This window comes from Thermobia domestica, chromosome 13, assembly GCF_964235325.1.
Source record: "Thermobia domestica chromosome 13, izTheDome1.hap1.1, whole genome shotgun sequence".
In the NCBI taxonomy this organism is placed as follows: Eukaryota; Metazoa; Arthropoda; class Insecta; order Zygentoma; family Lepismatidae; genus Thermobia; species Thermobia domestica.
The window spans coordinates 77,847,397-77,874,525 of NC_137466.1; the positions used below are offsets into that span (position 1 = coordinate 77,847,397).

General features: G+C 35.6%; 1 protein-coding gene across 1 annotated transcript in view; it reads left to right on the forward strand.

Annotated features, from left to right (window-relative positions):
* LOC145668269 (COMM domain-containing protein 4) overlaps positions 1–27,129 on the forward strand; it is a 323,145-nt gene that overhangs the window by 277,472 nt on the left and 18,544 nt on the right. The window contains exon 6 of the mRNA XM_081735972.1: positions 2,546–2,585. Within this exon, the coding sequence (XP_081592098.1) occupies positions 2,546–2,585 (40 nt within the window). The remainder of the gene's footprint in view (positions 1–2,545; positions 2,586–27,129) is intronic.

Sequence of the window (27,129 nt, forward strand, 5' to 3'; positions counted from 1 at the left end):
GTTTTAATTAATTCACGAATAACTTAAATGTTTTCGAGCATAATTGCTGTCAATGGACGACCTGCACGACCATAATCACTCGGGCTGACTCGACCACATCTGAATAGCTCAAACCACCTATAAACTGTCGTTTGGGATGGGGCTTCGTCAGGAAAAGTAGCAATCATCCAACGAACACACTCTTGCTGTGTTGGTCTTTGGCGAAAATCGTAATAAATAATGGCACGGAAGTGTTCTCTCGTCAGGTCAATTTTTGGTCACGACCACCTCACTTGAAACTGGTGCCCTGCAACGACAAAGATTCCCTAGAGTGAACAAAGATGACAGTTTATAATACAGATTTTTAATAAAATCTAACAGATTACCTTGTTCCCAGTACGTGATTTTCGAAACTTTTAGTGGAACCCTTTTATAGATGGATAGGTGGGTAGATAGATATAGGAAACAAACCATATAAGGTAGACAAAAGCAAAGTATTTACTGGATACCACAAGTGAGAAATAGTGACGTACAGAGCATTCTAGTACAACGGGTGTGACGAAATTAGGTAGCACTGCGAATATTTTGGAAACGAATTATCCAATACATATGGTTGTCAAAAAGTATTTGAAAAACCTTAATCCAGCAATAGATCGACAATTGTTGATAATGGTGTGTATGCGTTTCAAATATAAATAACCCTCACCACTACACTCATGTGAACCCAGTCCTCATTCTTGATATACATGTGCTGTTTTTGAACACGCTCGGTTTTTGTTCATGCGCTGTTTTGGTCCACGCTGTATTTACACGCGCTACTTTCGCTCATCGCTATTATTGTTTGCGCGGTTTAGACCTAGAACCATCTGATTATTTGCGATTAAGAAATGAACGCTTATACCTTGTTCTGAGGGAACATGTGTTTGACTTTGTAGCTTAAAGAATTTCTAAAAACAAAGATATTTCAACTAAAATTTACTGTTCCTTGGTATAACGGTAAAATTTACTGTTATGTCTGGGTATAATAAATGATCCTGCGAACTCAAAATTTTTTAACAACCAGTTGTGGCGAACCGGCTGAATAGCACCACTGACTGTAGGTAAGTAAATAAATAAAGTAATCGAATATTCTAAAGAGAAGTTCAGAAGTAATATACAATAAAGACATTGGTTCAATCAGTGTGAATTTTGAAAGAACCGTACAGCTTTCTGCCTATTCATACATTATTTTTTCGTATGCAAGACACGATTTCATCATCCTTCGTGGGAATTTCGAATTCCTTCGAGATATTGTATATCGTATCTCTTTTAACTAAATTAGTGACTTTTTTAAACTGTGAATAGATGGTGAACTGATACGCATGCGTCGTGCTCCCTATTTCCCTATAATGTGTGCCCAATGTGATATCTGGTCGAATTTTAAATCGAAAGTCACATTGATTGTGATGCTCTTTAATTACTTCATCTACATAAATAGATCACCTTCTTCAAGGATGATGGATAGGTCTTTGTGACAAGTTGGAAATAGAGATATTTCTCGATATAAGCTTCTATATTTCCCCGTGTTTCTTAAACCATTTCTGATTATTTATATTCAATAGATTTTCATCTTTCAACCATGTTAAATAGATTAACGTGTAAAGCATTTGATTAACGTAATTCTTTTAATTTATTGATAGGCTTCCTAATTACAACTATGTATTCCCTGTGTATTTTTGATTGTAGTGACGTATCCCGTTCGCCGTAGACTTAATGATTTTGTTAGTACCACGCAGTTGAACTAATCAACGTTGTACTGTTACTCCATCGGATAACTCTTGAACTAAAGCGAATTTTTGATTCCCGGTTTTTGCAGTACACAGCTAGAGCGATTATCTTGCTCGAGTCCGTTGATGGAATCAATCTGTTAACATCCTCACGGGTAACGGCGACTTTAATGGTGGAGATCCATAATCCGTTTAAAATTAACAATTCCTAGCTTTTATAAAACCTGTACAGTAGCAATGAAATGTGTGTTCCGTATAATAAGAAGATTTGTAGAATAGTGTCTATCCATATCCCGTATCCTCTGCATGTAATCCCGTGATCTTTTTTACTGTCTTAAGAAGAATTTACTATGTATATGACGTTCTATGCCGTATGTCTATTGTGAAGCTCTCAGGTCTTCACTTTTAAATTTCTTTTATATTAATCGTGACAATGCAGTAGGAAATTTGCTGTGCTACTAAAGTTTGAAATTTCACTTCATTATTTTAATAAAACATGAAAGAACATAAAACAATTGAATGAAGTAATTATTGTACAAATTCGTTTTACGTATGCGAATGTCGAATACCTGTAATATGTACTATATGGTCAGTTCGAGACATGGATACTTACAAATTAATTCATATGTTTTATTGTTGCATTTAGGCTACTGTATATTCAATATTTTCCATACAGTTTGTTTGGTAAACAAATGTCTCTCTGTTTGTAGCAATTTAATATATTTATTTTCTTTATTCCGTGGCCTATTTGACTGTTCAGTTTACCTGATATTAACTGTTCGTTTGTATCTCTTTTCCAGTATGACAAAGTTAAGAAGCTTACAGCTGATGCGAAATATGGTAAGTCCTTTCGTCCTGAGAATTCTTTCATTCTTTATCTTTTTCTTTTTTTTACTTGACCCTGATTCTCTTACACGGAGTTATTTTTTTATTTTATTTTCGAAGTTGACAAAATAACAGCTCTTTTGAAAAAGATATTAACTTCCCGTTGTATGTCCTTCAGCGGCTGGAAACAAAACCATATCACTCGTTTCGAGTACGATGGTGATGAACATGGAAGTCGGATGATTTCTTGTATCGTAAGATAATACTTTTTATTTGTGACAACTTGTTTTTCCCATCTTGTGGGCGGGAGAACATCCTGAAATAAAAGAGAAGAAGTATATGGTGGCTGGTATATTATATATTTATGATTACTTCTTCATATTACGCATTATTTTCAATATTATTTATTACCAAGTATGAATTAATGAAACTGGTAAATATCGATAGTAGAGGTACACAAAATTCCTTCCAGTAATGTCATATTTCTAATTTCTGGAATAATTAATACTTCTGACCAGAGTATATACACTTCTTTAATTAAAATACAGTGTTTCGACAACTTATCGTTATCTTCGTCAGATACTAAGTAAAAGATATATCTTCGTAGCATAGAAATATATCCTGAAAGTACTAAGATTCATTGTTTGTATCGGAAGTAGAGGTCTGCACGGACCGGAATTTTTAGCCCGGATCCGGCCCGGCCCGGCCCGTGAATTTATAATGTGAGGCCCAACCTGAGTCCGAAGTATGTTTAAGCATTTTGGCCCGAGCTTGTGCGATAATCAAATAAGCTCAAATTACAGAAACTTAATAATGAACGCAAAATTGCATTTTTATTTACAGCAATTGGAGTTCAATTTTGAAGTTGTGCTTTAAAAGTTATCCAGAATGAATGTTCCAATAAATATCGTTGCACAGTATATTTACAAAGTTAAACCCGTAACGGCGCGAGAAATATGGTTGTATATTGCAAAATTTACGGACCGGGCCTGATGTGATTTATGCTTTCTAGGCCCGAGTCCTGCCCGCGGGCTCGACCCGAGCCCGTACAGACCTCTAATCGAAAGCCATCTACTTCCTCGGGCCTCATCTGTCGGCCACCTGCCCTAACTTAATTACCCTTCCACCTGTGTTTATCCTTTTCAAACATCTGTAATCCACCTGTTGTTTGTAATTGACCAGCTGTCTTAATAACTTTCTCTTAATCCTCCCTTGATACCTATTAGATATAACGTAAAAGTAACAACACTATACTAAATATTCACTAACAACACTAATTACACTATAACTATACTAACAAACAACATTATACTATTCTAATTTCTACAATACTATTAGCGTTTAAAGAAAAAATGTCCAAAGAGGAAAAATGTATCAAATGACAGATATTGGGTTGAACAAAATGATAGGAGTAAGTAAAAACTCATGCGTAGTTTTTGAGAAAATAGATATAAATGAATTTTTATGGCACTAAAATGTGTGTCGATTGTTGCCAATAATATTTGACAGTTTTTATCATGCTTGAGCAAATTGTATTTATTTATTTATTTATTTATTTTTGTCTACTCCTAATAGTGACACGCATACCCCTAACAATCACGCAGATACTCCCAACACTTACGTCGTAGCATACATTTTGTGTTCACTTTTGTTCTTAAAATAAATTTATATTTTGTGGAGGGCTACTACCATTATAGAAATTTCAAAGGCATCTATACATAGTTACTCGTATTCTAGATGGGACATATTGTACTACACTGGAATCATAATGATTATTCCGGATTCACATGTGCCCTTCCCGCTGGTCTAGTAGCTAACGCGTAAACCTTATAGCACGAGGTTCCGGGTTAGATTTCTGGTGGGAGAACATTGAAATTCGTATAAAATAAAAGACAAATTCTCACCAAACCGTATACTATTTAACAAATACTGTACTGTACTATTTACGAAGTACTATTTATTTACTATTAATACTAATAATATGCTATTTATTAAATAGGGTATGCTTCGGTCAGAATTTGTCTTTTACTTGTATCGGTTCGCCGAATCAGTTCTTAATATCAACTCTTCAACTCTAAATCCAATATCTAAAATAAATAAATAAAAACAAAATAAATAACCTAGTACAGTTATAGAGTGAATAAAGTAAATGTCAATGTAAACATGCTGCGTGACTTAATCCTGGTTACTATTACATAATATTATAATCATATATTAATAATAATTATAAGTTATCAGTTAACTATAGGTTTAATAATCATAGAAACGATTGTTGAACGGTTTGAATGACACCACTGAGCCCGTTATTTATTTATTTATTTATTTCTCAGTAATACATATAATAGGCAGAAGCCCAATTACAGTATTAGTGTGTTAGAGAAAATAATTGTAATAGTGAAAGAAATGGATTACAGGTCGTATTATGTTAGCAAATTAGAATGCGTTCGACATATACGTAAGTATGGGTATAACATATTCGTCATAATAATTACTTCAGTAATGTGTAGATCTTTCCTTCTTTTTGATTTTAATAGTTGTGTTGGAGGGGGGGGGGGGGCTTACCAGCGTGAGTTTCAAGTGGCGGAACATAGAAGTCAATGTTGATATAAGGTCCATGCAATCAAGTTCATTTTCAACTATTTGTCCAGAAGAAATGTCATATTAATAATACTGCTTCTTTGTTCTATTGTAAGAATATTGAAAATGTCCCAAGTATAATGTAACTTAGATAAGAAGGATAAACGCCAACCATGTTTCATGCTAGATATTCCTAGTTGCTAACAGTTTTTGTGATAAGGAAGTTCCAGTTTCGAGTGCACGTATAAATAATAGATTTTTCTTAGTACTGTTGATCTTATTTTTCGATTCTGATTGTGAATCTTTGCAATGCAAGAGCATCTTGCATTAGAATTTCGATGTAATTATTAAACGTTGGTTTCATATCATACCTATCTAACTAAAAAGTTAATTCATTTATTAATTTCATAATCAAATGTTAGTGCAATTTTGCTCCTAATCCAGCACATTTATTTGTGTTACCTTTATAGATATTAAAGAAATACCAAAATTATCTATAGTTGTATTTTAAATCGGTGATCATGGGTGGATTATTATTCATGTATGTTTCAAAGTTCGCGAACAATTAACATTAACTGTTAAACACATGTCTAGGTAGCCCTCCCCCTGGTCTAGTTGCGAACAAGTACGCCTTCGGTTCACGAGGTCTTAGGTTCGATTCTCGGTAGAAGAGCATTGAAATTTGAACACCTCAGTGTACTTCTTGTTGGATTTTAAACTGTAGGTCTACGTCTCATATCGTCCCTTTGTTTGCAAAGTGTCGTATCTAAAAAATAAATAAATAAATAAATCGATTTTTGAGTTTAGACCAGCCCCGAATTTCCCTTTAGGAGCTCTATCATTCTCTTTAATAGCCGTATCTAAATTCCTAAATACAACTGTGGAATAAGCAGCTTGATATTCGTTGTAACTCAATTGTAGATAATTAAATTTCTCTCAAACTGTCGTAACTCAAGATACGACAGTTTCCAAGAGAAATAAAGGTAAGTTTCTATTGTTCACACATAGTCGTATTTCAAACGGCATTTGTGTGTGTGTGTGTGTGTGTGTATTAACCTTAATGCGTAATTTGTTTTAATATGTAGTTTAAGCAAGCAGCAAATATTTATGTGCCTTCACAACTGATCCCTGTGATGAAACTGGCTCGTAGAAAGCAGGCTTTTGAGGTAGTGGAACTACAGCATAGTGACGTATGGCAAGATATCTCCCCCCCCCCACTTCAGAAAATAGAAACAATGGCTAGGTCATTCGTTTGTACTACGTTTGTACAATTTGTACCGAAAATATTTTCGTTTGTACCATTTTCCTTATAGGGTTACTTGAGAGGTCAACTGGGGGGGGGGGGGGCTATCTTGGCGCCAAGATAGCCGCCCTGTATCACGGCACAAAAAATTGAAATACATCTTTCGAAAGCAAATCGTTTGTACCGTTTGTACCGAAAAAAGTTTTGTTTGTACCCTGATAGTTTTCGAGAAACAAGGGATGATATTTGGGGCGGGAGGCTATCTTGGCGCCAAGATAGCCCAACCGCCGTATCATAGAACGACCCTGATAGTTTTCGAGAAACAAGGGATGACATTTGGGGGCTATCTTGGCGCCAAGATACCCCCCCCCCGTATCACAGCACAAAAAATTGAAATGCACCATTCGAAAGCAAACCGTTTGTACCGAAAAAAGTTTTGTTTGTACCCTGATAGTTTTCGATAAAGAGGGTATGATATTTGGGGTTGGAGGCTATCTTGGCGCCAACATAGCCCAACCGCCGTATCATAGAACAAAAAATTGAATTACACCATTCGAAAGCAAGTCGTTTGTGTCGTTTGAATCGAAAAAAGTTTTGTTTGTACCCTGATAATTTTCGAGAAAGAGTGGATGACATTTAAGGGGCTATCTTGTACGCAAGATAGGCTCCCTAATGTGTACTTTTTCCATGCCCATTAATAAGTATTATGTGTTTATTCATGTGAATTTGTGTATTTATAACTGGTTGTACATATCCAAATAAAAAAAAAAGAACTTGTTGGGAATAAGTCAACGTTAAAATTGATTCGGTGAGTGGGAAAACATTGTGAGTCCAAAACAAGCCATTTTGAGTTAAAGGTAAAAGCCATTTTGAGGTAAATAACACTAAAGGTGTAGAACTACAAGCTGTAATGAAGAGCAGTACAATTTTCAGGACCTCGCACGTTCTACCAGAATGCTGTAATGTCGATTGTACATTTGTGGCATTAACAAATGCAAGTTCTTCCTTCAAATATCTCAAAATGCGTTTTGTGGATTAGTAGTGTTTTTCCACTCAACGATTCAATTAAATTTTCGCTATTTGTGCCCTTTTCCGTAAATAAATACCGTAAAAAGAATAACAAAGTGTGTACAAATTCAGAAAGAAACTGGATTTACAGAAATAATCTTAAACAAAGAAAAATAAAAAAATGAAATGTTTGCTCACCTAAACTGCGTCCTTCCACGTTTCACCTTTACACCAACTGAAGCAAGTAACTGTTTATATCTGTCAGATTAACGGCTCGAGAAGCTTGCCACTTTCATAGACAATAGACAAGAGGGAGTAGGCCATTGCTGAATAATACGTATTTACTTACGGAAAAGGGCAGAAATAGAGAAAATTTAATTGAATCCGTGAGTGGAAAAACACTACTAGTCCACAAAACGCATTTTGAGATATTTGAAAAGAGAACTTTCGTTTGTTAATGCCACAAATGTACAGTCGCCATTATAGCATTCTGTTATAACGTGCGAGGTCTTGCAAATTCACTGCTCTTCATTACAACTTGTAGTTCTACATCTTCAGTGTTATTTTTGCCTTTACTTCAAAAAAGCTTATTTTGGACTCACAGTGTTTTCCCACATGCACAACCAGAATTCTAAATACACATCAATTCACATGAATAAACACATAATACTTATTAATGGGCATGGGAAAAGCACACATTAGGGGGCCTATCTTGCGTGCAAGATAGTCCCCAAATGTCATCCCCTGTTTCTCGAAAACTATCAGGGTACAAACAAAACTTTTTTCGGTACAAACGGTACAAACGATTTGCTTTCGAATGGTGCATTTGAATTTTGTGTGCTGTGATACGGGGGGACTATCTTGGCGCCAAGATAGCCCCCTGCCCCAAATATCATCCTCTGTTTCTCGAAAACTATCAGGGTACAAACAAAACTTTTTTCGCTACAAACGGTAAAAACAATTTGCTTTCGAATGGTGTATTTCAATTTTTTGTGCTGTGATACGGCGGGGCTATCGCCAAGATAGCCCCCCAGGTGACCTCTCAAGTAACCCTATAAGCAAAATGGTACAAACGAAAATATTTTCGGTATAAACGGTACAAACGTAGTACAAACGAATGACCTAGTCATTGTTTCAATTTTCTAAAATGTGGGAGCTATCTTGCCATAAGTAGCATAGTGACTTCCTCAACTTCAAGCAGCTCTCCAAAGAATTTAGAATTCCACAAATTCGCGAATCAGAGAGAAGTAATGCAGAACATGATGAAAATGAGAGTTTTGGAGAGGTCACCGAAAACCAGCGATGCAACTAACAAAGAGAAGGCAGAGTTTGGTAAGTGAACTTCGGCTCGATTTTTTGCGAGGTGGTAGTGTACATTTAAAGAGTTAATATTACAAACTGGGAGAGCGCAGTGGCCAAAAATAACGGAGAAAAACCGTCTTAAAGTTTTCTACTCGTCACATATATCGTATGACGCGCGAATTTACCAAATCACGGTGCGGCAGAGTGAGTAAAATCTGTAACTTATGTGCAAAGTGTCCCGGCTTCGATTCCTGTTCGAGTCATACATGTTTCTTTGCATCAACCCATAAAGTAGGCACTTGTAACTATAAGTAAAATATTATTTCACCGTATGTTTATAATGAATAAAACAATAGAAATTTTCAAATCACTTGTAAATCTTTCAGTGTTCCATGTTAACTGGCAAACAAAATTTAATCTAATCCGTAAATATACTGATATCACGAGTTATGTTATGGTTACGACCAGTGGCGTATTTACGATTTTATTTCGAAGGGGGAGGGGCTTTACCAAATTTAGTCCTGGAATTGTGAAAATTCTCCAAGATATTTCATTTACTTTAATATAGTAAATAACATTTCGGGAAGGTTTAAGCTCGGAAACGCCCCCCTTAAATACGCCACTGGTTACGACAGTCGTTGTGTAATAAATGTTCTTGACGCTTCGTGTCTACATCTGTTGACAGTTTGCGAATTACAAAGGAGTTGAGGGGGAAATCCCCTTTGCTAATATTGAATGTTGCTATAACTAAAGATTTCCTCCTCATTCCCCTTGCAATTCGCACACTGTCTACACATGTAGACACGAAGCATCAAGAACATTGTTTACTCAACGACTGCAGTAACAATAATATTTACGGAATAGATTAAACTTTGTTCCTACCGTAGTTAGCATGGAACATTAAAAGATTTTACAAGTGATTTGAAAATTTGTATTGTTTTATGCATTATAAACATATAGTGAATTAATATTTTGCTTATAGTTACAAATGGATACTTTATTGGTTGAAGCAAAAAGAAGCAGTTTGACTCGAACAGGAATCAAACCAGGACCTCTTTACTAATGAGTCAAAGATTTTCCTCACTTCGCCACGCCAGAACTTGGTAAATTTGTGCGTCTTACACTATATGCAGCCAGTAGAAAACTTTAAGACGGTTTTTCTCCGTTATTTTTGGCCATTGCGCTCTCCCAGTTTGTAATATTAATTCTTTAAATGTGCACTACCACTCGCAAAAAATGGCCCCGAAGTTCACTTACCAAAGTCTGCCTTTTCCTTGTAAGCTAGTTACCGCGCGGGCTAATAACTCGCCTTATTCCCCCTGACCACCAAAACTAAAACTCTCCCGGACGACACCTGATAATGGCATCACGCAGTAATTCTCCTATTCCATTTTTCCTTGAAGTGGTAAAGCTTGAGTTCAAAATTGAAGTACATAATTTAATTTTTAGTACAAGATAAACCACCAAACTAATTAGTATTTGATTTCCAAATAATGTGAGAGTAGCATGCTTGACATATTCTTATAGTCTTATCATAATAACTGCAAATCACAATGTTTCTGTATATCGGGTTGTGCATATGTGTAGAATGAATCAACAGTCTGTTGCTTTAGAATAGAATATTTAATTATGCTATTATGTCAAGCTGTTGTTTCGAGTATTATACTCGTACATCTTACAAATCTCTTAAATCGATGTAAGTTAAATGAAAACACAAAAAGCTGGAACTAAAATTTAACTTTGCTATCTCTTTGGCTGTAAAGGTGTTTACAATGTCCTCAAAAGATAGCTTTGAAGCTAACTTATGCTCTATGGATATGATCCTAAGGTTGGTGAGTCGTTGTTGTCCTATTAAGTTTCTGAAATATTTCCTTATGATCTTTAGTTCGCTAAAATTCCTTCCCTTGCCTATAGTGAAAATAAATATTTGCCCAGTTTTGTGCCCCCCCCCCCAATTCGGCGCCCGTGGCACAAGACCTGTTTGCACCCTTAGTTATGTCACTGTCGACAACTATTTTCTACACTGTCACAACTCATCTATCTGCTTTCGATTTGCAACTGTAGATAGATTTAGCATTTTTTGCGGGTTCTGTAAATAGCGGTATACCAAAAATAGATAGGTGAATTGTGGTAAAGGTATCACATGCGAAATCGTATTGTCTAGTTCACTATGTTTCTGCTTTTCGAATATTTTTTATTTGTTTTGAAGATATTACAGAAAAACTAAAATTAGCGGTGGTTTAATTTCGCTGTAGTGAAGACCCTTAACCTGCGAAAGCTGAAAGTCGCCCAAGACAAATAGACCCCTACGCAGACTTAATATATCTGTGCAACGGAGCTACCCCTTTCATACGAATGTCTGAGCACCAGCAATTTTGCTTGCACCTCGACCATTAGGACGGTTTCAGGCAAAAACGAGTTTCTTTCTTTTTGTAGTTTTGTTAACTTCAGAATTGTTTCTTGTTGTTGTTACTTTAATGACATGATTCACTTATTTTCAATATTGTTTGGAGGTGTTATTGACTGTACTCAGTGGCGTATTTACGATTTTGTTTCGGGGGGCTTCGCTAACTTTCGGGGGGCTTTGCCTGAAAATTTGAAAATTCTGCAAGATATTTCATATACTTTACTATAATAAGTAAGATTTCGGGGGGGGGGGATTAAGCCCGGAAGCCCCCCTAAATATGCCACTGACTGTACTCATTTAAGTTCTACTCATGTTTACTTAAAGAAATGTTATTATTCTCTAGTTTACTTACGACAACTTAATTTTAATTTCATAGAAACTCTCTTGACTTTTATTTTTCTTTTATACAGCTTCATATCACTTCATAGTGTTAATTTGTAGTATTATTTTTATACCACATTGTTTCCTTTTTTGGTGAAGGGTCAAAAGTCGTATTAGTTTGTTCTTTTACCATTAATTTCATAATCATGTTTTATTAATTAATTAAAGAAATAAAACTTTTGGTTCTATCTTTTGTTTACATTTTTTTTATAACTTACTCATATCAAAGAGGAATACAGTAACTTAGATGTAACAAATTGGCAAATTTACAGTTTTCCAACTCTAATTTGGCATTATTCTTATATCCCAAGAATTATGCACAGTGATGTAACTCATTATTAAAGAGCTATCGAGATGCGATTTTTTTTTGTGCAATCGATTCAGCATCTCAATAATAGATCTCATCTCTTCCGGTTATTCTCTATTTAAACAAGAAGTGGCTCAACATTCATTTCAACATACATTTAAACAAGAAGTGAAGTCATTTACGAAAACGAAAACAAATAGCGAGTTTTTTTGTCTTTTTTTTTTGAAACAATTCAGTGTTTCGAGGCAGCATACTATAGCTATCGCGAAACATTAGCCATCCAGAAGTGGTTCAAATTAATATTATTTCCGGTTTGAATACTGATTTCCATATAACAAAAACCGTAAGTAATAATTGAATGCGATTTTTTGCAATCGATTCAAACTCCCAATAATAGGTCATATCTTCTCCATTAATAAAATCAAAACTCGTTCAAATTAATCATTTCCGATTTTAACGTTTATCGCCATAGAAAGAAAAATTGGTAACAGATAACAAGGAACGATCATTTGCAAATGACAGCAAATCATGACAACGTATTATGACTATCCAGAACATAATATTAAAATTGGAATCGGTTCAAATTTAATATTACTTCCAGTTCCAATACTGATTTCCACAGGAAGAACTGTAAGAGATATAGAGATGCTATTTTCTGCAATCGAGTTATTGTCCCAAAAATAGATTTCACCTTCATTAAACCTCTATTTAAAATTTTCGGTTTCAGTATTGATTTTCATAGAGCAAAATGGTAAGAGCTATCGAGATGCAGTTTCTTTGCAATTAATTCAGCTTCCCAAGAATAGGTTCTACCTCTCCATTAACACTCTGTTGAAACCGGGAGTATTTCATATTAGCCACTTCCGGTTTCAACATTTATCACCATTGAACAAAAATAGTAATATGTAACGACAAGTGGTTTTCTGCAGTTGATTCCAGGATGTCAAGAGAACATACCATCAGAATCTACAACACACTACCGAAAACCACTTGGTAAATAAGCTGGAAACGACTGGGTTGCTTCGTAGTAAAACAAGTAAGCATCGATCGCGATGTGGTTTTGCTAATGTCGCGGCTCGTCTTACCAGGTCAATAAAAAGTGTCTCCAGCGTCTTCCTGCCAGAAAGCTGCCAAAGCAGCACGATTACGACCTTACAAAGTAAATCGGGATAAACGGTTCTTGTCAGTGGTTCCTTCAGTTCATTACGCGTATCCCAGATATTTTGCAAATCACATGGTTTACAGATAAAGCAGATTCCACTTGTCTGGGTACATAAATTCTCAGAACATGCGCATTAAGCATCAGAAAATCCACATCAACTAATTGAGGTATCGCTCCATGCCCTCATCCGCAACACGAATAGAAGGGCCCATTGTTTTCGAGGAGACACTTAATACAGCTTGTTATATAGACACTTTTAATGAATTTCTCCAACAACTGTTATAATCAGTTATAACAGAACTAATAGAAGGTTATTGTCAGCATGATGGGGCCACCTGGCACACGAAGTCCTGATGAGCAGTTATTTTGGTGATCGGATCATTTCTAAGAACTTGTAGGCCCCGAGGTGTCCTGATCTTATGCCTCCACATTACTTCCTATAGGATTATCTGCTGAGTCATGTGTACTGTAATAACTTACTGACACATGAACACCTGCAAGCTAACATTACGAGACAAATTACAAACATCACCCAGGATATATTGCGATCTACTGCAGTGGTGAACATGCAACGCAGGGTTCGACTGTGTCTAAGGGAAGATGGAGGTCATTTCCAGTATGTTTAAAAGGTGATTACCATGAAATCCACCCATTCTAAAATTTCACCCTGTATAATAGGGAAAATATTTTAAGGTATAAAATCAATATAATTCTAATTCATTCGTATTTAAGTATAAAATTTGTTTTAATTAGTATCGTGCATTGGAGAGCTAATGTAGATCATTCGTAAAATGCCATGCATTTTTCTTCTTGAAATAAATAAATTTAATTCGTAACGTCGACCATCAGGTGCACTAGATGCGAACATTGTATATTTCGAGAGAGAGAGAGAGAGAGAGAGAGAGAGAGAGAGAAAGAGTTGAGTTGAGTTGATATTGAGTTTAACGTCCCGTTCAGCAGCGAGGCTATATAAGACGTGGACCTACTGATTAACGTGGAATCCGAACCACATGAGCTCCCGCCGGGAATCGAACCCGGGTCTCCCACGCCAAAGGCGCGTACGCTAACCGCTTAGCCACGGAGGAGCTCAAGAGAGAGAGAAAGAGAGAACTGAAAAGAAGGACTGAAAAATCTAAAGTAAAAGTTACATAGCAAAATAATCGTATGCACATACATACAAACACATACAAAAAAAAAAAAAAAAAACACACACACACACACACACACACACTCAAAGAGGTTAGAATTTAAGTTATTTATAATAAACAATAATAGATTATAAGTTTTTGTAGATAGACCCTAATACTTTTCATAAAAGGATAGTGATATTTTTCAGTGTTTACAAACACACATTGTTTACTGTGTGCTATTTTAAACGCCTCCCGCTTGTTATTAATTCCATCATGTTAGAAGAATCTCACGTTAGACCTTCCAGAGAGCATCCACAGCTCCCCTCTTTTCCATGTTAAGACTGTTCTCATTCCTGACAATGACAATTCATCTCCGCAATTTAATTACGGGTTTAAATTAGTTTTGAAGAATACTACATGCATGAGAAGTATATAAGAAGTTTATTACATCCACCCTACATATTCTTTAGCAAGATTTTCTTGATTTCCCTTGTGACAAAAATAGTTTCGTACATAAATTGTGCAGTCAGTATAATATAATTCAAGCAGATTTTCCTACGAGCTAGTCTACAGTATCAAATAGTTTATTTTTGTAGTAAATTGTCGTTTAGAAACTTGTTACTCTTTCTATTTTCTGATCTTCGATCTTAATTAGTGGATCTCTCTGCAGTTTTGTTCCGAATAACATGTATTTAGTTTTTCTATTTGATAATTTTAGTTTGCAGCCAGTACACCAATTTTGTAATTCGTTTAGTGTTTGGTTTGTCTTCACCTCTAATTCTCTTCTAGAATTTGCTGATACTATTATGGCGATATCATCGGCGAAAGCTATTATTTTGTCTATTTGTTCGCTATTATTCATTTTATGAAGGCATGGTTGCAACTGTATGTCCCACATGAGTGGTCCCAAAATTGAACCTTGTGGACATCCTTTTTCGTTATTCACAGTTATATCCCCTTGTTCTAGTTGTATTAATATTCATCTATTACAGAAGTAGCTTTTGATTATATTTATTAGATATTGTGGAAGCTCTATACTTTTTAAATTATCTATTAGCGATGGTATTCAAAGATTATCAAAGGCACCCTCTATGTCTATAAATAGCACTAGGGCATATTTCCTCTGGAAGCTACTTGTCTGCAAATGTTCTTTAAAAGCATTTAGCGCGTCCTCTGATGATTTGCCTGCCCTAAATCCAAACTGCAGTTCGTCGTCTTTTACGTTCCTATATTTGTTTATTCTGTTGGCTATTATTTTTTCAAACATTTTACTAATGTTTTTAACAAGCAGATTGGTCTGTATGCTCCTATATCCACTGTGTCCTTGTCTGTACTTTTTAACAGTATAATCAACTTAGAAATTTTCCAGCTATCAGGGAATTCTTGTCTTTTCAGTAGCATATTAAAGAGTCTTGACAGCATGGGCGGACTGGTCTACCCTGCTACCCTGCAAATGCAGGGTGGGCCCCCCAAACAGGTGGGCCCCCTCCACCAATTTTAAAAAGATGTGCTCAATTAAACCCACCAGCATAAAAAATATGGCAGGGTAACTCCCGCAAACTTGTGTTTTGCATAAAAACGACGTAAAGTTAAACTTTCTTGAACATACCTTATTCTTCTTCACGTTTATCGACTTGAAAAGGTTCCATCTACGAGACAATCAGGCCCTAAAACATTGCGGGGTTTGTGATACAGCAGCTGTTAAAAACGAGCACGTTAACTACTACTTTTTTAAATATAAGAAACACAGTAGATTTCAGACTGTTATTGGATTTGGATACCATTGCCTACTCCGGTCCTTCTACAAGCCGACGATCGTAGATATTGTTAATGTGGAAAGTGGAGGTGGAGCCGGAACGCTTTTGAACTGCATTGTCCTCAGACGATCTTGCATCGTTTGGCCTAATCCTCGTTTCGCCTAACCAATTATCTGACACTTTTATGACAGATAAATGATAAGCTTTATGTCCGCCATTTTAGGCGAAATAAGGATACTCGTTTGGCCTAATCCTCGTTATGCCTAAAATGGTGGACTATAAAAAAATAGTGACGATAAAACTGAAGGGAAATTTTTCGAAAAAAAAAATCCCTACTATGTGAAGAACTGAGAAATACAGATGCAAAACCAGTTAATTCCCTCTTGCATATTCAGTTTCATAAACTGTTAAATCCCAAACCTGCAAATAACCTAATGAGAAAAGCAGAATCAAACCCGGTTAATTCCATATTTCAAACAATTTAAGGTTTCGTACTGTATAGGATTAGTTTAGTAATCTAAATATTTATTGCAACTCTTCGTAAATCATTCGAAATTTTATTTGGCAGAATTTGAAGTGTGTGCTTTCATTATTTTATTTTTTTTTAATTTTTGGACTGAAAATTGAAAAAAAGAAAATGAAATCTTTAGTTTTACTTCATACGGTTATGCCGGTCAGGCTAAAGGAGACGGTGATGATGAGAAATGAATGAAATGGTGGAATAAAGAAAGTGGGAGGAAACGGGAGAACCCCGAGAAAACCCACGAGCACGGTGTTTGTCCACCACAAAGTCCACATGGCGCGAGTTGGGATCGAACCAGGGACCCCAAGCACCGGAGGTGAACGCTCTACTACTGAGCCACCGCGCACCCTGGACTGAAAATGGAGACACTATACATCTTAACCTAACGTTTTCTGTGCTTATTTGCATTTCTTTAATAATTACTAGACAAATGCGCGCAAAATTGAAAGAAAACGATACTCTAAGCAGCGATGATCATAATTTTGTTATCAGATAACACCAAAATTGTCTAGAAAACGTACAAGACACATGAAAAAGTGGAAACGAAATGTAGCCAAAAAGACAAGGTGAGTGGACTATCTATGGTTAAAAGTCGTTTGTTTTGTATTTGAAGGTAACTCTTTCCTTTGAACAGAACATTGTTAAATTAGGTTCTTCTTTAAACGGTCTCTTCAGCTTCAGCAGAACCTCTTTCTTAAAATGTCTCGTGTGAATTATCATTCAAAATTATAACATGCTTCTGGTACAACATGTTAAAAAATTTTGCCACTTAATTACCATTTCTGATTCTCTTTCTGCCACTGTTTTGCTCAAACTCAACATTTGCACATTTTGTTTTGCTATGTTTCAAATTCATATATTGGGATAATTAGCAAATTAATATTCATCCTATGTTAGTCCATAAAAAGTTACAAACTCTTCCAAAATATAGTCATTCAGTTTAGAAATGTATACGGATAGGTATAATTAACTTCGCTTGTAGTTACGAAGGGTTTGACGATTGAAAGCAGCTCAAAGCTCACGTTTTACAAAGAGGTTTTTGAGGAATAGAAAACCGAGAAAATGGTGATGCACCAGAGGACGACGACGATATGGATTTCCATTTAGTAGATGATGATGGAGAGGAGGTTACATAATTTAATTTTTTGCACATTTGGATCCACTGTTTTCAATTTAGAACAAAATTAATGTAGCATTTATGTATCCATATTCATTTGTGCCAATTTTGTGCAATGTATAGTTGATAATACCTCCCCCCCAATATTTTAGTAGGCATAATACTGATTTCTGACTCTGACTCCCTTTCTTTTTAATAGGTTTTGCATCTTGAGCCTCAACAAAAATTGCAGCTCGTCCAGATGCAAAACCTGTAATTTCCATTTACATACGCAAAACCTGTTAAATCCAAACTATTTTCTTCAATAACGCAATTCACAGACTAGTGTGATCATACAGCTTTCGACAGGCCAACATTCCCATTATTCTTAATTTTTAATGTTCTCTAGTTTCTAATGTTATTTTACAATTATGACGTGTTTAAACAGTTTTTCTCGATTTGTCACAAATTTTAAAATGTGAATTTAACGGGTTTTGCTATTCACCTACTCATATATATTCGTGTATATCCATGGTCCTAGTAAATACATAAAGGAGTTTTGGTAATCCTAACTCCTCGAAAATAGTTAATATAATATTAATCTATATATTTTGCATTTCTTAATTCTTTATATACTAGGGAATTTTCTTTTATATAATTTCCCTCTAGTTGAATTTCCACGATTTTTTCTTATTGTCCGCCATTTTAGGCGTAACGAGGATTAGGCCAAACGAGAATCTTTTTTTCGCCTAAAATGGCGGACACAAATCTTATCATTTATCTGTCATAAAAGTGTCAGATAATTGGTTAGGCGAAACGAGGATTAGGCCAAACGTGGCGACACGTCCTCAGACCCAGCTTCGAAGAAAGAAATCGGATCAGGCTTCGTTGTTTTTTTTTTTTCAGTGCGGTAAAGGAAAAGAAATTAGACGCCACTATCAACGATTGTTTTATATAAACCTCAAACAGGCCCAATTACTATGAAGTTGCTGCCCTCGGCTCGTGTTTTATTTGTATATTACATCGAAGAGCAAATCCGATAGCAGCAATTCAATTATTGGAACACCAATTACGTGTCGTTTGTCGTGGAAGACAGATGTGGTTGTGTCAGTATGGATGGTAGGAGTGATTGTAAGATTACTGTAAAGAAAAAATATAAAAGTGTTGCTAAAAAGCGAGAACACAAACGAAGATGTGATTTACAAAAAGCTGCATCTGACCCAAAACAACGTAGGCTATTTGAATCTGTGAAGCCCAATTGAAGGATGCAGGATACGATGTTGCAGTTGAAACTTCTCTCCTTGCAAAGAGAATACCAGTAGCAGCTCTTCAAGCAGACGAGCTTTCCCATGATGAGACAAACATTTTAGATTCTCCATCAAAAGTGTTTCAGATAAACGTTTTCAATGTTATTTTCGATACTGCAATTGAGCAATTACATTCTCGGTTTATCTGCAATGACAGTCTCATGAAGGACATTGCATGGCTGGATCCTACCCGTTTCCATGAGATAAGTACTTTTGAAGAACTACCTGATTCAGCTCTCAATACTCTACCACATTATTGCAAAGTGGAAAGAGAACATATTCAAAAGGAACTGCTAAAATTTGCTCGTCATTATAGGGACTATAATCCACCAATATGTAAAAAGCAGAATATTTTAAGAAATAAGCATGGCAGCGAGCAATATGCTCATAGTAGTGAAAAAGAATAAGATAATGAAACTGAGAGTGAGGAGGAAGATGAATGGAAATGCAAACTTGCAAGACAGTGTAAAGTGTGTCTAGTTTGTGCACTGCACCTGCTTCACGAATTAAATCTTTATGGTCCATTATATCCATCGTAGTATAAAGCGTATAAGTATGTTCTAACTCTATCGTGTACCCAAGTATCATGTGAAAGAATTTTCTCCATTATGAAAGTGATCAAAAATCGGTTGCATTTATCGCTTGGACAAGATTTGTTGGAAGACTTTATTCTTTTATACATAGAAAGAGCATATACGTTTGATTACGACAAAGTGATTGACGATCTTGTATCTAGCTCCAAAGAATTAGGTAGATATTTGAAATTGTGAGTGTAACTGGGGCATAATGAAGATATTAATATTAGGATACATTTCTGGCATTCATATTAATATTATATTATATTAGGTTACAGTATGCAATTCAGTAGAAAATTTCAACCAATTTGATATTAGAACTGATTTATGAGGAAAGAAACTTACATTATTTCTGACAGTGCTTAAATTATTTAGTGTTTCAAAGTTGACTTGAGATTAGTTTTTACTTATTGCACATGTATATATTTTGGGTTTTCTAAAACATGACATTAATTTGTTTAAATAAATGGTTTAAATTCTTCACATAAAAAAACAATAGCACTATATAAATAACTGAAAGCACCAATTCCGGTATTGTGTATGTTTACAATAAAAAATGATAATGCCAATTACACACTGTATGAGTTACTATTAAAATGTTCCTACTTCAGATTTTTTGTAATTAATGTCTTGCTTTTGCATGAATATATGGGATACTATTTATGGGTTCGAAGATGGATTTTATATGCAATACATATGATGTGCGTGAACCTGGCAGTACCCATTTTCAGAAATCGAAAAGAAACCATGCAGATCATTTGTTCATCGTTTGTTCACGGTTATTCACAAAAAAATTTCGTTTGTTCACGATTTATAAACAATTTATACAAAAACAAAATGGGCGGTGCCAACTTCACGCAGCAGAACCCATTTTCAGAAATCGAAAATAAACCATGCAAATCGTTTGTTCATCGTTCGTTCACGATTGTTCACAAAAAATTGTTTATAAATCGTGAACAAACGAAAATTTTTTATGAACAATCGTGAACAAACGATGAACAAACGATCTTGCATGGTTTATTTTAGGGATGGCCAATGCCGGCATTTTTACTTTCCGGAATCCGGAAAGTAAAATCGGGAAATTCCGGAATTCGGAAAAATTCCGGAATTCGGAAAAAACCCGGATTTCGGAAAAATTCCGGAATTCAGAAAAAATCCGGATTTCGGAAAAATTATTTTTTCTTTTTGTAATCCTAAGAATTTTGTTCAAATGCAAACGAACAAATTTCGTTTTTGTAATCCTAAGAATGTATGATGCAAGTTAAGCTGAAACTTACATCCTAAAGTATACACTACTCAATCTTCCCATGGTTAATGAGATGTAGTCCAAAAGTACGATGCACTCCTAATATTTATTTTTTGTTTTACTGTGATATTGTCCAGAGGTAATACATATATCACACTGAGATAAACAACTTGACAGAATGAAGATGATATACGTAGTTTTCCAGAAAATCGTGAGAAACGAATTTTTATGAAGTTAAAATATGCGTCGCTTGTTGCCAGTGTGATGCAATTGATACCGCAAAAAGAGGGGAAAATGCGCCGGCTATATATTTGCACTGGGACGTTAGCGCCCTACAATTCAACTTATTTTTGTATTGTGTAAAGTAACTTCCACTCACACTTGAACTAGGCTTGCCTCTCATCGTCTCAGTGAGTTACTCCATCCGTTATAATATTCCGAACAAATGAAAAAAATACAATTTTAGTTCACTAAAGGGCAATCCATACAAATACAATTTTTCATTATACTACAAAATTTACAATAAAAGTATAAATGACTGATATATAATTATTTATTAATATAATCAAAGAGTATAATTTAATCTACAAAAAGCTGTTTGGCTCTACCCAGATATCTCTGTTCACAATCCTTGCGAGTTGTTTGGCTTTTTAGGACACAAAATATAGAAAAGAAAATGTAAAGTGAATGTAAAATCAGTTCAGTAATATTATCAAGAAAACTATGTACAGTGTGTTTACTTGCTAGAATTACACTTCAAACACACAATTGCGTTCAGTCGTTCTTTCAGAAAAAATGTTCCGGGGGGCACACTTAGTATTCCGGAGGGGGTCACTGCTGGTACTGTTCTATTTATTATTATATTATAGACGTATTATTTTGATCTCCTCCGAGGGGGCACTCTGAGAGCTCTGGGGAGGCCAGTGTTCCCCCAAAATCATCTCTGGAAGAAGCAGTGATTGCGTTGATCCGTTGTGTTATTTTGGCTTATATTGAAGTTTATTCTCCCCTTATATAGCCACAATGAAAATAAATCACAAATGGCATGGTTGTGGGGGGAGGATTGTTTGTGCTGTAATGTCAGCCCCTCCGAGCAAATGCGTAAGCTCCAATAGGTTCTTTTATTTCGCAGGGCTCAAACTTCCCGGTGGAGGTACATCGCAGGCGCAATTTTCCCTGTTCTTGAGGTAGGGCGCAAATTTCCCAGACGCAAAATTCTCGACACCGTTCGAATGACCTCGGAAGACTATATCTTTTTCAATACTTTTTTATATTTTTTTTACTCGAGATTTCTTCATAGCTTCTTATTAAAATACTTACTAATATATCCTCATTTTATTGTCCTAACCAATCAATATGGGCATGTTGTCAGTAAAATATTTAGATTGATCGAGCCTCTGGTGTGTAACCACAGTATTTCATATCATCCCTCCATTAGAAATCTTGGCTAAACGAACCAATATATGTTGCCAATAAAATAGTTTAGAATTATTGAGCCCCTGGTAAATAACCACAGTATTTCGTGACAGACCCCCCCTTCCTATTACCATATTCTAGCTACGTGCCTGACTCAGCTAATTCTCTACATTCTTTACCAAGCACACATTTTCTAAAGCGGAAAATGCTTTCTAAATACCTAAGCTCATTATTTTCAGCAGATGCACAAATTGGGTAACATTCTATCTACATGAATGTTATATATGTCTATTACTGGAAACCGCTTCTCGCTATCTATTACCATATTTACTATATAATGATTAACGTTAAAATTGGAAATGGTTGATTTGTACCGCTTCCGGTTTGAATATTACATTTATCAGGGAACTCGATTCTTAACTATTGACTCTGTACATCGTGGCCAAAATTGATGGTAATCCATCAGATAGTTCTTGAGACTGTTTGTTTCACTGACGGACTAAACTAAATTCGTTAATGAGTGATGATGGAACAAATATAAGAAAGGGAACCAAGAGTAGGCCTACCACCGGAAAAATTTTCGAACACAAAATTAGCCATCGAAAACCCACATGTCCTGGGTTAGAATACCATAGATGAAAACTCTACCACTGAGTCATCAATCACCCGCTTATTAGTTTTATTAATTATTATATTAATATAAATTAATGAATGCCTGCTTATGTTAATTATTGAACAATTACATTGTATACTTCGTAAAGTCAAAAATTATAAATTTGTATTTACTGTACATACAGTGAGCGCAGAAAGTGTTCGTACACCTATGCTATTGAAACGAGAATGCCTGCGAAAAAGAAACAGAAAATTTAAGAAGTGTAATAACACACACAATATGAATAATGAAAACTAAGCTTTATGAATATATCAATAAAGAACCACAAAGACAAGTTTAATGGTCAGAAAGTAAATAAATTCCGTAGAAAGTGTATAGAGTAGACGCAAAAAGAGATCGTACACCTGACGTACGAATACGAAACAAAGATACCACAACTGGGGTTCACTAGTATTCACCTGAGTATACATCTCTGTATAGCATGACGAATAACAGAATGAGTTTAGTTGTGAATAGGAGTGAAAAAAACTGCACGGTGGGCTGTCAAAATGGGAAGCAACCGAACAGAAACAAATGAGGAGACAAGAAAAGTAATTATTAAATTGCATAAGAAAGGTAAATCTTTGAGAAAGATAGCAAACCTTGCAGACAGGCCTCGTTCAACAGTACAAACAATAATTGCGATGTATAATGTTTCTATCACTGTGCGAAAAAAAAAACAAAAAAAAAACAAACAAAAAAAACTAGAAGACCAAGAGCGTTGAGTGAACAAGATAAACGTTACATTATTAGGGAAAGAAAAAAAGTTCCCAAAAGTAGTGCTGTGCAATTGGCAACGGATCTGGAAACACGCGGTGTTAAAGTATCAGCCAGTACAGTGCGGAATATTTGCAGGGTATCATGGTCGGATAGCCAGGAAAATGTTATGGGTGAACAAGACAAATCGTATAAAGAGACTAAAGTTTGAAAAAGAGTATAAAGATAAGGGATCAGGCTTCTTTCTGGAATAGGGTCATATTTTCGGACGAAAGTAAATTTAATCTTATCGAATCCAATGGGAGGCGTATGGTATGACGCAAGGTGAATACAGAGATGAATCCTCAAAATCTCGTCCCTAAAGTAAGACACGGAGGAGGGTCCGTGCTCGTCTGGGTTTGTATGAGTGCCTCAAGAGTGGGTCGTCTCCACTTTATCGATGGAGTGATGATCCACAAAGTGTATATTAACATATTAAAGGAAAATCTCCATACTAGTGCGCAGAAAACAATTTATTGTTCAGCAAGGCAACAACTCCAAACATACAGCGGAAAATACACGATTGTGGCTACTCTATAATACCTTGAAACAGCTTCGCACACCTCCCCAATCCTCAGACATGAACCCCATAGAACATCTATGGTCTGTTCTGGAGACAAGAATCAGAAGGCACAGCTTCTCTATTAAAGAAGGCCTGAGAAAAGCTATTCAAGAAGAATGGGACATAATCAGTCCCGAAGCTACTTAACTACGAACTACTACAGGTGAAATCAATGCCACGAAGACTACAGACAATCATTAACGCACAGGGTAATCCCACAAAATATTAAATAACGTAATATACTTTATAAGCATTAATTCAATCATAAGTGTACGGTGACTTTTTGCGTTTACAAAAAAGGAATTCTCTCTTTTCTTCTGAACAAAACAGTGATTGTCTTTGTTTGGCCTTTCTCTTGTATATAGAAATAAAATGTATGAATGTGTAGTCTTCATTCTGGTTATATATATATTTTCCACCTCCAGTTCTCATGCTAGCTGTTTTCAATATAAAGTATGCACGGTGTACGAACACTTTCTGCGCTCACTGTAGGTATGTTGACAATAAGCGAATGTTATTAGAATATTTGTTGAGATTTCTTTCCCTTCACTGCCTTTCGCCTGGTTAAAAAGTAGTTTGCAGTGCTTTGGAGCAGCTGCAGGTGGGAACGCGATAATGTTTGAGACATACCGGCGACTTTTTTGTGTGTGAAAATAAGACCTTCCTCATAAAGCAGTAAATAACTGCAGTAGCAATTGTCTACGTAAGTGATAAAGACATATCCAACTACAAGAAACTAATACAGTATATGTATTCATTATTGTGTTTCTCTTTTAACAGCTACTAGCTAGGGATGGCCAATTCCAGAATTTTTCCGAATTCCGGATTTTTTTCTGAATTCCGGAATTTTTCCAAAATCCGGAATTTTTCCGAATTCCGGAATTTTTCCGAAATCCGGATTTTTTCGAAATCCGGAATATTTCCGAATTCCGGTTTTTTCTTAATTCCGGAATTTTTCCGAATTCCGGAATTTTTCCGAAATCCGGAATTTTTCCGAATTCCGGAAAGTAAATTTTCCGATTCCGGAAAACAAAATTTCCGGAATCCGGATTCCGGAAAATTTTGGCCATCCCTAGTTTATTTTTGATTTCGAATAATTTTCAGGTATGTGAAGTTGGCACCGTCCATTTTGTTTTTCGGATAAATTGTTTATAAATCGTGAACAAACAAAAAATTTATGTGAACAATCGTGAACAAACGATCTGCATGGTTGGTTTTCGATTTCGAATAATTTTCAGGTACGTGAAGTTGGCACCACCCATTTTGTTTTTCGTATAAATTGTTTATAAATTGTGAACAAACGAAAATTTTTTGTGAACAATCGTGAACAAACGATCAACAAACCATCTTCATGGTTTATTTTCGATTTCGAATAATTTTCAGGTACGTGAAGTTGGCACCTCCCATTTTGTTTTTCGTATAAATTGTTTATAAATCGTGAACAAACGAAAATTTTATGTGAACAATCGTGAACAAACGATCTGCATGGTTGATTTTCGATTTCTGAAAATGGGTTCTGCTGCGTGGATTTGGCACCGTCCATTTTGTTTTTCGTATAAATTGTTTATAAATCGTTAACAAATGAAAATTTTATGTGAACAATCGTGAACAAACGATGAACAAACGATTTGCATCGTTTATTTTCGATTTCTGAAAATGGGTTCTGCTGCGTGAAGTTGGCACGCCCATTTTGTTTTTTTTTGTATAAATTGTTTATAAATCGTGAACAAATGAAAATTTTATGTGAACATTTGTGAACAAACGATGAACAAACGATCTACACGGTTTATTTTCAATTTCCGAAAATGGGTTCTGCCAGGTTCACGCACATATACATATGAAGAATGCCAAGTACATTTTTTACATTTTTATACAGTGGGCCCTCATTTCAGTTTAGCAGGGTGGGCCCTATGGTTTCCAGTCCGCCCCTGCTTGACAGACATGGAGTCCAAACATCTTTATTTCGTTTATAAATGTCGTTAGCTATACCATCTAATCCCGGCGATTTTCCAGACTTTAATTTCTTGATAATCATTCCTATTTCTTCGTTAGTGACAGGTCTGTCTCCGGAATTTCCTCTGCTAATTCTGTTTCTTCATATTTCCTTCGTAGTTGTTGTTGTTCCTCAGTTTCGTTTTCTTTTAAATCTTTCGGAAAAACTTTTGTGTTGGTTTGTCCAGTGTTTCTTTCCTTGTGTTAGTGAATGATCCATCCGAATTTCTAACAGTACATAATATCACCGGGTTTATTTTTTGCATAATTAGTTTGTATGGCAAACCCCGTGGATCAAATTGTATGTTTCTAGCTAGGAAAAGATCCCAGCTATGTTTCTTTGCTTCCAAAATCTCTGCTTGATATTCTTCTTCAGCTCTTCTGTACTCCTGGAGTCTCATCTGTTTTAGCTGTGGTGCCCACGTCGCTTGATAACTTTTCCTCTTTGCTCTTACTATTCTTCTCATTCTTTCCAGTTTGGGATTCCAGAAGTCCCCGTAACCTGCTCTCTGTATCTGTTTGAGAGATGATGCTCTTATTGCTAACACTGTTGCTTCTTCAATTCTTGTCACCATCGTGTCGGTTTCTTCCGTTGTTTCTAATTGCGGGAGTATCAATTTTTCTTTTAAAATTTTCCAATTAAACTTCTTTGTATTCAGTTTTTCGCTAGTTGTTCTTTGTTACTCCATAATTAAATTAAAGGATAAAACTTCATGGTCGCTATTCGTTAGTTTATCATGCACTACCCAGTTGTTGATCCTTCCCATTAAATTTGGCGTACATACTGTTAAGTCAATATACGATTCACCCATGGGCCCCACAAATGTTGGTTTGTTTCCTGAGTTTATAATTAGGAGTCCATTTTGCGCGATAAAATCTCCCATCTTTTCTCCCCTTGTATCTGTATATGGAGACCCCCAAGCTACGTTTTTTGCATTGGCATCCATGACCATTATTATCTTCTTATCGGGGTTTTGCCAAATTATCTGTTGCAATTTTGTAATAAACCGGTTTATCTCTTTACTATTTTGAAAATATGAGTTTACTAGCCAAATCTTTTCTGATCCCAGTGTGATTCTGTGCAGACCGTCCATTTGTCGCAGTATTCCGACAATTTTAGAACTTACAAATTCCTGCTCATAATTACTGTTATTGCTAAA